Source organism: Kryptolebias marmoratus, linkage group LG17 (genome assembly GCF_001649575.2).
Source record: "Kryptolebias marmoratus isolate JLee-2015 linkage group LG17, ASM164957v2, whole genome shotgun sequence".
In the NCBI taxonomy this organism is placed as follows: Eukaryota; Metazoa; Chordata; class Actinopteri; order Cyprinodontiformes; family Rivulidae; genus Kryptolebias; species Kryptolebias marmoratus.
Window position 1 is genome coordinate 24723917 of NC_051446.1, and position 11887 is coordinate 24735803.

Genomic DNA, 11887 nt, shown 5'->3' on the forward strand with positions numbered 1-11887 from the left:
AGTTTGTCAGAAAGTTTTACTGCAGCTGGTTTACTGTAGTTTACTGTGTTAATGAGATCATTAATCTATCTATCTATCTATCTATCTTAAAATAAATGTAAATCAGTAATTTTCAGCTTCAAATGTTGTAAAATATATTTAATGTTTGATGAAGATAACCTGTTTGCACGAAAAAGGGTTTTTGTTTCGACATCTTTGAGTAATATTTTTAATTTCTGCACCTTATTCCATCTTATTTTCTGCCTGTATTAGATTTAATTCAGCTGTGAGAACATCTCGAGGATGTCCCAGTTTTTTATTTTAAAACTGATTTTTTTGATTTGTTTTGTTTGCTGTTTCACCACATATAAAAAATGAAGCCATCTTTGCGTTAAACATGTTGTTAAAAGAACATTTTAAAAAGATAAAGCTGCGCTCTAACAGTTTGAAGTGAAGGATGAAGCTCAGGTGCTTCCCTCTCAGCTCAGATAATCCGGGATTAAAGCTCCAATCCTCCCTCTCAGCCCGAGCAGATAACAGCTGGATGTTTCTGTGGATTTTTCCTGCCTTCTGCTTGGTCACCTCCCTAACCTCTGCCGATAAAAGCTGCAGGAGAAAGAAACTCATCCATCACGCGCCGGGCCGGTCTGAGGCGCCCTCTGCTGGAGGAGCCTGCGAACTGCAGCCGACGTCACCATCATCATCAGCTCCTCTTCTCCCTCACACCTCAGGGTGACATCTGCTTCATGCACGTCAACGCTGCTCTTATCACACACCGTCTGTCTGTTAGCAAAATATCTCACGAACCACTGGGCGGATTTTAATGAACCTCTCAGGATTAACTCATTAGGCCCACCTCTGCAGCTCATTACTGTTTGAAGTCAATCAGATTCAAGATGGACGCCACAGCTAATCAACCTCAGCGATCACTTAGTCAGATTTAAAGATATCGAGCTCAGGTTTTGTGTGGTAGTAGCTGAGAGTGATTCACAACACGTTCCCCAGAGCGTTATCTCGTTTTAGGCCTTTAGAGTTGGAGTCAAACCCCCAATCTGTCTGTTAGCAAAATATCTCCTGAACCAACGGACGGGTTTTAACGAAACAATCAGGAGCTCAACTGATTAACTTCAAACTGGCCGCCACAGCTAATGACAGTAAGCTTTAAACTCAGACAGATTTTGGGTAGCCGAGAGTCATCGTCAAACACGCGCCTTGAGCGCTGACAGAGAAAGATTTATTTTTTATTTAAATATGACAGGACTGTCATGAAAGGCGGCGGGCGATATGCATACAAATTTATTTATTTGAGTAAAGAAACAGACAATCAAATCGAATTTAATGTGAGGAGTTTATAACATTTACTTAGCTTTTAAGTCGTTTTTAAAAATGATTACAATCACAGTTTTTAATTTATTTATCTTTTGCTGCAAAGCTTTTGTTGTTTTTTTATTTCCTACCTGAACTAAACGTGTTAAATGATTAAAGCAGATAAATAAAAGTATAAAGCAGATAAATAAATGATATAAATGAGATGTTTTCTCCGTTCCGGTGACGGTGCAAAGTCTGGCCGCTTCCTCCTGACGCATCTGCGGCTGCAGCTCCGTCTCGTGACCCGCCGCTGATCCCGGCTCCATGAATTATTCATGAGATCCGGGTCCAGATTACCGCCATCAATATGCAATCCTCATTACGCTGCCTAAATTGCCGCTTAATAGTTATGAATATGTGGAAAATGTCTGGGACCCCGGCAGCCCACCGCCGCCTTCTACCTGAACCGGGTCTGATCTGGTTCCGGACTCCTGGAAGGGATCGGGCTGGGGGTCTTTCTGGGGGACTTTCTGGGGGCAGAGCTGCAGGAGTCCAGCTCCGAGGTGTCCGGGACTTCACCTTTGGCCGCTCGGTGACTCCGCAGAGGAGGATAAATCACCAGGAGAGCTCCTCAAGTTCGCTCCATAAAGCCTCTGATTAAAGACATTTGTTTTCTCCACGAACAAAAAAAAAAAAGGAGAGAAATCTTTATTTCTTTAAAAGCAGAAATTAGAAGCTCACAACTGAATCTAAAAATACGCACTGGATTAGAATCAACTCAGTGTTTTGACTATTTTTATTTAAGACTCATAATAACTTTAAAGTTTATAAAACATCAACAACTTTGTTAAATTAATACTTTTATCTGACTTGACTTAAATACTGACAGAAAACTGCAAACCGAGTATAAAAGAAGAGGTTTTGCTCTAATAAATCCATAAATTTAAGCAAATAATATTAATGTTTCTGAGCTATTAAATCCTTAAAATAAAACATGGGGAAAATGTAAATAAAGGAAAAGTTTAAATAACAAAATGACTCACTAATTTTATCCACAGGTAAATTAAATAACTGGATTTAAAAGTCATTCCTCTGATTATTTCAGCTTAACTAACTTATCGGGTGTAAAGGTTGAGTTTGTTAATAACTTTAGTTAAAACAGGACAGTTTGGTTTCATTAGCTGATGCTAACAGCAGTTAACTAATAATCCAGGTTTTTCTGTTTTTTATTTCACTTTTCTGCAGCTCTAACTTAACAAATTAGTCATTTTTAACCCAGTTTTTTTGGTTAGATTTAACCCAAAGCTGAGTTAAACCAGGTTAGGGTTAAAATTTGATCCAGTTTTATTTATTTAAATCTTTACAGAAGTCTGATTTTTCCCTCAAACTTTAAATAAGCAGTGGTGGTCTGAGGGGGNCCCCCCCCCCCCCCCCCGGCACCCCAGCTGCCACCCTGTTTGTGGGTTAGTTTATATCATTTTAAAACAATTAAAATCAACAACATCTGGGCAGAAGTTCAGCCTCTCTCCTAACTCACCCGTTCAGACTTCACAAACACACCTTCGAATTCAAAATGGCTTCCATCGCCAAACTTCCCACCGACTCCTGGTGAAGCACAACTTCAGCCGGTCCTGAGTTTCCAGGACAAATCTGACACAAGATAATCTGGAAATAATTATTTATTCCTTTCTCAGATTTGACCCTGGAACAAAATCAGATTTTTGTAGCTTTGGGTCCTCCTCGAGTTTCCGCTCTGTGATTATACGCTCCCGCTCAGACAGTTTAATGTTTGTTTATGCATCTAAATTTATAAAATGATGTTAAAAATGAAACCCAGTCCTCTGTGAAAACAAGGACAGGCAGCTGATTGTGAGTCTTAATGAGGTCTTGTTTTGTGTGATTAAATAATCTGAATGCATGAACTTTTCCTGCAACATTAAACTCTGAAGCCCCATCTTTGGCACATCCAGCTCCGCCAAACATGAACTAAGCAGAAATAAAATCCACTTTTTAAAAACTAAATAAAATCACAAGTTTTATTTTTTTTCCTCATAAGCCTGGCTTTTAGCTCTAAACTTTAAGAACTTCTCTAAAAGCTACAAATTGAGTGTTTTGATAAGAAGAAATAAAAATATTCCTAGTTGTCCTGCAGCTCAAAGATGACTGGACACTTCCGTCCCCAGTCCACCCTTCCCAGTCCCATCCATGCAGTTAAGCCGTCACTTTCATTCAAGGTTGTGAATTATATAGTACATTGTCTACTCCCCAAAACCATAAAACCAACTTTATGGACCTCACGTGACTTTTCACAGTCTGTAAGTAATATAGGCCTTTACAATCTTTGGTAAGGGGCTATTTTTTTACCAACTTCAGCCTTGCATATACACCTGAAAAGCCAAAGACACTCATATTTTTTTTATTATTATTCCTCAAGGGGGGATTTCATCAGCAAGATATTTCATATTTTGGAAAAAGTCACGTCAGGGAGGTCAGAGGAGGTAAGAAAAAAGTTTTCTCTTTCTCTCTCTGTCGGCCTGAGCCAGAAAATAAAGCTTTGTGTGTCGCCTTTAAAGGTTAATCATTAATTCGAGCCAGCAGCTTCGTGCGTTAAAGAAAAAGAAAAAATCCAAATAATAAAAAAAAACATGGCATCACTTGAGAGAAACTTTATTTTTCCAAGCGCTATGAGTTCACTTACAAATACAAAAAAACAAAAACAAAAATAAAAAGCTCACATCACTGCCTAAATCCACAGAATAACCCTTATTTGCACTAAAACTTCATCACATTGACAGGTTGAATACACTTGCATTGCTTGTTATTAGTTCTAAACAATATTAATATTAATAATAATAATATAATAATAATTATAATAATAATAAATGCACAGAATATCCTAGAGAGCTACACATTGGCTTGTTTTATGAACGGATCTTGGCCACAATCAAAAAGAGCAAAAGTTACACAGAAGCGCTTTACATTCAGTGGAGAGCAGCATATGGTTTGACTTTTTTCTTTTTCTTTAATCTTAATGAATTTACTCCTGTTAGACCATCAATAATAAAGAAACACTTTCAAGAGACAGAAAGAGAGAAAGAGCAACGGACAGATTCCTCAAATATTTACATTTTCCCCCCCAAACAGGACATCTAAGCTATCATAGAACATCAACAGGAACTAAAGATGGCATCTCACAGACTTTTTCTATCACAATGGCATGCTGGAAGGTGCTGCGCTTTTAGAGCTTTACAGTACTCATTTCTTTCTTTTTTTTTCCTCTAATTTTTCTGTAACATTTTAACCTCTTTTATCTCCACCCCAAAAACCAAAACAGGAAAAAGTTATTCAGTTGTGGAAGGCGCTGCCTCCGGTTACGAGGCTCATGCTTTTCAGTTTATTGTCCTTCTTCCACTTCATCCTGCGGTTCTGAAACCAGATTTTGATCTGTCTCTCGGAAAGACACAGGGCGTGGGCTATCTCTATCCTCCGCCGTCTGGTTAGGTACCTATTGAAGTGAAACTCTTTCTCCAGCTCTAGCGTCTGGTACCGGGTGTACGCGGTTCGGGCCCTTTTCCCGTCAGGTCCGGTCATATCTACAATTTTTCAGAGAAACCCAGAAAATTAGCAACAAACCAAAAGGGATGGAAATTGAAGTTTCTTGTTTTGAGATCTGTTTGTTTTAATGGAATGAGTTGATGGAAGAGGAGGGGAAGCATGCAACCAACAGCGCCCTCAGCAGCAGCCTGTCTGCGGGCTTTTTACGCGCGGATTTCCGCCTCTCTGCAGGCGGAACAAACCCAGAAACACTCAACAAATACAGCCCGTTCTCCGGCCACCCACACCAGCTGCTCACTCATACAACACCTGACAGATTAATGGCAACCCCTCCAAAGAAAATGTTATTAAATATACCATGGCTTATGTGCAGTTTGCGCATCCAGGGGAATATTTGTGGCGTTTGGCAGTCGTTTGGTGTGGGAGTGGAGGAGGTGGCGTTGGGTTCCTGGTGCTGCTGCTGCTGCTGCGCCCGGGAGCCGGAGCCTCCTCCGCCGCTGCTGTGCGCGCCTTCCTCGGTCTCGGTTCCGACCGTTCCGTCCTCTATCTCCGTGAAGTGCGCGCCGCCGCCGGCTTTGCTCAGACCGCCCGGCGCCGAGGTCGCGCTCCGGTCAGCGGGGGGAGAGGAGGCGCCCTTCATCTCCACCGGCGGCTCCCGGCCGGCCGTGGCGCACGACGGCGGCGGCGGCGGCACCGGCTCTGGGGACGAGAGCGAGGAGCAGCTGGGCGTCTGTCTGTAGCGGGCGTCCGGCCCGAACCCGCGCGCCTCCTCCCGCACGGCACCGAAGTGGCCGCCGCCGGTGTTGGCGCGGTTCACGGTTAGGTCCATGCCATTGTAGTTGTAGCCGAAAGACCCGGAGTGCATGGTGCCGGGGTCTCTGAAGGAGCCGCTCACAGCGCCGTTAGTCCCATAATTTAGTAACTGATAGTCGGAGCCATTTGGATAGCGCCCTGAGAACGAGTTTACAAAGTAAGAGCTCATTTGCTTGGATTTTTAAAGCCTCGATTTGTAGATCTTTGTCGCTATAATCCTGTGTGCTTGCACGATTTATGGACGCAATCATGAATTATAAGCAATGAAGCCCCTACTGTACTTTGCCAGGTATGCGGCCAAATATGGGCGCGCGTTCGGGAATCACGTGCCTTTGTTGACCAGTCGTAAATCCTCACTGATGACTTCAAGAGGTAATTCATGCTCCATGGTTACAAATGATGACGAAATAATGGTCGTTAGGCTCCAGTCAATGGTGCCTCCCCGCTGCGCCCCTGAGAGGCGCGCGCGGGCAGAGGGCGCCATCTTCCGGACAGAGGCGGTACTGCAGCGCCGGGGGCCCGCGCGGAGTCATCCATCATTCATGTTAGAAAAAAAACAGGAAAACATGCCACAAAAGGCTCAGGTAACACAGAGTGTTGTCATTCTGTGCCACAGTGAGTCAAACAGGAAATTATTTAACTCCTTTTTTTGGTTTTTATCATTTTATCTCCTTATTAAACCGGAGAGGCAGCTGCGATGATCATAAAAACAAAAACATATATATTTTTGTTGCGCAGGAATGACAGCAACAGATTTTCCAACATGTACATCAAAAAGCCTTTATTTTATATGTACAATTTCCTAAACAAAATATTGCACCGATATGCATTGAACACGTGGAGGAACAACAATAAATAACATGAAACATTTTCCCCTTTTGTACAAATTTAACTGTAAACAACAAGCCTATTACCACAGAGTCACAACTACACACTGAAGGACAGAAACAGCTTTAATGTCATGAGATTAAATTTAAAAAAAAGAATAAAATCATGACAGCAAACTAAACGCTGAGGTTTATTTACATTTTGGCGGATTGTTGCATAGTCCTCTAAATAAAGACACGAGCACCAGGACAAACAGAGGACAGGGTTACCGTGCACACACTCAGACAAAGTCTCTATCGTGGGGTTTTGCTGCACTTCATATTATCTACAAAGAAATTATACATCATTTTATTTTAGGAGTGTGCACACAGACACATTTCATCAGAGTCCCCCCACTTTTAGCTCTTTTTCTCCGCCTGTTCCTCCTCCTCGGGTGTCTTTGAGGGGTTCAGGAGTTTGTTCTCCTTTTTCCACTTCATCCTGCGGTTCTGAAACCAGATTTTGATCTGTCTCTCCGTCAGGCACAGGGCGTGGGAGATCTCTATCCGGCGCCTCCTGGTCAGGTAGCGGTTAAAGTGGAACTCCTTCTCCAGCTCCAGGGTCTGGTAGCGGGTGTAGGTCTGTCGGCCCCTGCGGCCACTGCTGCCAAATGGGCCTGCAATTAAAAAGGAGGAGGGGAAATTAAATCAGTTAATAATTAAAAGGCTGCGTTTGAGTGAATTTAGAAAAAATAGGAATCATTTTGCAATTTCCCTTTTTTAATTTTAACACAAAAAATCCGCTTTTTTACGTTTGAAAAGTAACAAATAAATACATTTCTTGACAAATACTTTGCCTAATTTCAACATTTTCTCCCATAATATTCCCTTGAAAGTCCTCATAGATGCGCAGACATCTTCCTGAGTAAATAAACATCCCATCATATCATCTGACATGAGAATAAAATCCATAATTTACGCAAATGACGCATCGTGTGCGTAAAATATGTAAAACCACGCTATTGTGGCCAAATTGCTATAATTTGTGAATCATTTTGTCTTTTTATGGCATGTTTGGTGTTTATACAACATATCAGTGATTCACACTCAGCTATTGTTAAGAATTATGTGTGCATAATTTTGTTCAGCTTATAAAAATACTCACTTTTATGAGGAAAGTTGCAGATAATTTCCTTTTCTGTAAAATGTTTGCAATATTTTTACATTTTCTCTGCAGATATTAATTTCACAGCTCTTATATAAGTGGAAAAAAACTTACTGGGTGACTAAACTATGTATGCCGTCATAGGAGACAATAATATCCATAATTTAATGACGCACTTTGCGAAAAATCTGGAAAAAATAGCATTACTGAGGCTAAATGGCTATAAAATGTGATGCAATTTGTCTTTTTAGGGCATGTTTGGACTGTTTATACAACATATCTATGATTCAGAGTCTGCTGCTGTTTAGACTTCAGGGTTTATAATTCTGTTCAGCTTATAGAAAGCACAGTTTTTATGACAGAAGCTGCAGATAATTGCAAATTCTGTAAAATGTTTGCATAATTCTAATGTTTTCTGCACAAATAATCATTTCATAGCATTCATATAGGTAGATAAATATCTCAAACTGTGTATACCACCATGCATGACAATATTATCCATAATTTAATGACGCTCCGTACATTGTGGTCAAATGGATATAAAGTGTGATGCAGTTTTTCTTTTACAGTTTATACATCATGGATCTATAAGTCAAACTGATCCACTTCTACTGTTGTTGAATTTCTAGTTAATCAAAGATTCTGGGATTCTGGTTTTGTTGTTTAATGGTTGTGATTCTGTGATAAAATCAGAATAAGGGCCATGTGACTCGGGCTGTCTGAGCTGAAGCTGATGCAGGCCTACTGTGTGTGCGTGCGTTGGTAGGGTGTGCGCGTGCGGGTCGTTTAGCTCCAGTAATGATGTGTCCAAAAGAGAGGAGAGAAAAAAAAGGATAAAGGAAAAACAAGCCTAAAGGCGCACAAAGATCCGCGAGTAATCCCTGAAATCTGAGCGCGTCTGATTCTTCATCGAGCGTTTTTCTGAGCGTAAAGTTAATAAAATGTTCTGAGAAGCTCCTCAGCTGACAGCCGCGTGACAACAACACAGCAAAGGTTCGGACTCACCGGCGGAGCAGGCGTTCATCCTCTGCATCCACGGGTAGATGAGGGTGGACGCCTTGTCGTCGAGGCTGCTGCTCATGCTGACACTCTGCTCCGCGCACTCCGCCTTGCGCTGCTGGTGCTCCTGAGTGACGAACAGCGGCTGCTCGTCGCGGCTCGAGAAGGCGCACGAGCCCTCCGCGTCCTTGTAGAAAGTCCCCACCGGGTTGTAGTCGCAGGCGGCCCCGCCGGCGCGGCCGTACAGGGCGGCCGCGGTGCCCGTCTGCTGGTAGTAGGACGCCGGGTAAACCTTCTCCTGCATGTTGGCGGCTCCATACGTGGCCGCGTTGGAGTAGTGCCTTAACGGGTCCGTGTATCCCGAGGAATAGAGCGGTATCTGACCCAGGAGAGAGTCCTGTCCTCCCGGCAGAGACACGGGAAAAGTTGAGTTAACGAAATAGGAACTCATTGGGTGGACCACGGGGTGTATATACTCCGGAGGAATATGATTTGTTGTCTTTTATAGTCCAAGTGCTTTTGCCATTACTTTATCGGAGATTTGGTTTTTGCTGAAAGGGGGGTTGTGAGGTGCCACTGAATACAGAGGGGAAGTGTACCATCTGATCAACCTCTGGCCAATCACCGCCGTCTGTGCTTGCACTATTGCACCCATGGGGGGGCTCTTGTTGCGCACAGGAGTCCCCGGTGAATCGAAATGAAGCGCTCAAGCCTGTCGGTCTTTACGCACGCTCACGCACTCGCAGAAACGCTTCCAAATAAACATTTTAAATGAACAAAATCAAGAAGTAAAACATGTTTTTTGTTTTGCACAGCCACAGTGTAAACACACTCAGATAAAACGCAGCCCGTCCTGCATTATAATCCTATAAATATCATCATAATACAAAAACATGAAAAACTTCCGAACGAGCTGCGCTGTTTGGCTGAAGTGCACGCAGAACCAATTAACGCACATTCTTTCACTCTTTCAAGGTGATTCAACTCTGACTGAAGACCAAAGGAGACGGGAGCAGCAGGGAGGACACGCGCATGCACCCACATCATCATCATCAGCACCATCATCACCCTAACAAGCTGTGATCAAGTGAGCAAAAACACAAAACCAAAAAAGTCTCAGGTACCATCCTGACACGTTTCACCATCTGAAATATGTCACCTGATCAGCTTATCTTCAATCATTGCCCTTTTTGATTTTATTAAACACATTTTTCTTAATTATTAATCTCAAAATACAGAATATTTCACAGTTTAACTCATTCGATACAAGATTTACTTGAAAAAAATGTTAAATTTGACCAATTAAGTGCCAGAAATGGCATTTTTAAACATTTTTCAGTGAATTAAAACAGATTAAATGCCGAGCATTTAAATGGTTTTTATTTTTAAAATATATTTACAGCACATTCACACATAATAGCCTCAACTTTTAGACGATTTTCTTGACAAATTTGTTTGCTTTTTACTACTTATTACCAAAAAATAAGCTTTTTTAATTTAAAGATTTAAGTGAAAACATTCAAAAAGCTAGATTTTTGTTTTGCCTGATAACAGCTGCTGTGACTTTGGAAACATTTGTTTTCGTTTCGCACCGAATTGAAAGAAAATCAGAAGATTTTATGGAATTAAAAAAAGACGCAAGGCCAAACAGGACAAAGCAAAGCGCCGCAGAGGCGCCAGAACCAGGAAATACATGATCAAAATATTAAAAACTGGTGGTTATTTCGTAAAGATATGACGCACAAACAAAAAATTAGAAGCATAAAGGGGGGATTTTGTGAAAATGTGACACATTTGCTGCAAAGATTGAGGCGAAAAGGCGCAATGAGAGAGCGGCGCTGCACAGACTCAACAGGAAAACCTTTAAAGGTGTTTTTATGATATAAAAATAGGATAAAATCAAATAAAATCCGCCAACAGGAAGAAAATAGTCAGCTTAGGCCGAATTGGAATAAAACCATGCGTCAGCAGCGGCGCAGGCCTCGTCTGACCCTCATCTTCATCATCATCTAAGTCAAGCTGGTCTGGCCTTCAGCAGATCCGCAGATCCGTCTGAAGGGTCAGAAACCCGCAGCATCTCAGGGGTTAAACAGGGAAAAGCGCAAACAGGGAGAGAGAGGAGAGGCTCTGCGCCGGATTCTCCCTGATGCCCTGGTGTAAACAGAAGGCCTGAAGTGACAGATCAGCCACAACAGCAGCAACAGCAGCAGCAGCAGCAGCTCCGCTAATCGCTGCTTCATCACAAACAAGCTGCCCTCCTTACCTTTGTTGATCATCCATCACTCCGCCCGGGCTCCACTGCCTTTGCCTCCAACATTTCCCACCTTGTGGAAGTGATTTCCTCAAAAGTAATCCCTCCATCCAGATCCAGGAGTGAGGTGATCCCTCATTTTCCACCAACATGGCCGCACTTTGACGCGCCGCGCGGACACAGGCTCCACTTTGGGCCAAATTACGCACCAGAAGACTAAAAGTAAAACCAGAGAAGCAGCTGCGGGAAGATGTTAGAGGCAGCAAAGAGTCAGAAAAAGGTTTGTGTTCCAACAGTTAGGTGAATGAGCGCCGGAAAACAGCAGCTGCATTATAACCTCATGGGAAACAAGTTCCCATTCCTGCTGCCCACATGACCGCCGGCGACCAATCCTGGAGCCGCGCGAGTCGTAAACTTCCACGGCAAAAGTTGTAAATTTTCATAAACCGCAGAGGTTTTTGTGCTCCAGTCGCGGCTTCTGTTCGCCATCTTTATTTCCTTTAAAGCCAGAAAGTCCAGAGTGAGGAGAGGAGAGGAGGAGGAGAGGAGGAGGGCTGGTTCCGCAGGTTCGTTCACTTCTTTCTGCTCTGCCACTAAGATGGCCGCCTCACCTATTTATCCCAACAATTTAAACCACAAATTCTGTCATTTCTGGACCCTTAGAAGCGGATTCATTTTATTTTCTTTGTCTAATTGGAGCAAAAATACTTGGACACCCGAAGCGCGGGTGATTAAAACCGCTTTTTGTCAAATTATTTTACATTAAAAAGGTTAGAATCTTTGCAAAAAAGACAAAAATAATCTGTAAAAAGATTTAATAGGCTGATTATAGTCCTGAGGAAGATTTTAAAGACACAAAATCCTCAGATTACCAGGATGAATTCAGCTCCTGCAGCGTCGGGAGATTAAATTAAATCCTAAATCTTATTTTTTCCTGTTTTTGTTTCTTTCGGGTTTATTTCCGTTTAGCTTCATTTAAAATAAACCTTTTCAGTCAAACTGTTGGAGTTT

The 11887-nt window shown here is 42.3% G+C and overlaps 2 protein-coding genes across 4 annotated transcripts; both read right to left on the reverse strand.

Annotated features, from left to right (window-relative positions):
* Window positions 1-3088: 3088 nt before the first annotated feature.
* Window positions 3089-6173, reverse strand: hoxb5b (homeobox B5b). Its single transcript, XM_017436530.3, has 2 exons — window positions 5200-6173; window positions 3089-4880 (listed from the first exon to the last, which is right to left on the reverse strand). The coding sequence occupies exons 1-2, from the start codon at window positions 5822-5824 to the stop codon at window positions 4633-4635; spliced, it is 873 nt and encodes a 290-aa protein (XP_017292019.1). The 5' UTR covers window positions 5825-6173; the 3' UTR covers window positions 3089-4632.
* Window positions 6174-6367: 194 nt separating this feature from the next.
* Window positions 6368-11441, reverse strand: hoxb6b (homeobox B6b). Of its 3 annotated transcripts, none has more exons than XM_025010643.2 (3): window positions 10889-11441; window positions 8632-9027; window positions 6368-7138 (listed from the first exon to the last, which is right to left on the reverse strand). In XM_025010643.2, the coding sequence occupies exons 1-3, from the start codon at window positions 10899-10901 to the stop codon at window positions 6882-6884; spliced, it is 666 nt and encodes a 221-aa protein (XP_024866411.1). In that variant the 5' UTR covers window positions 10902-11441; the 3' UTR covers window positions 6368-6881. The 3 variants fall into 3 exon arrangements, with proteins under 3 accessions (XP_024866411.1, XP_037836722.1, XP_017292020.1); XM_037980794.1 differs by having other exon boundaries at window positions 6370-7138; window positions 8632-9702; XM_017436531.3 differs by lacking the exon at window positions 10889-11441 and having other exon boundaries at window positions 6370-7138; window positions 8632-9707.
* Window positions 11442-11887: the final 446 nt, after the last annotated feature.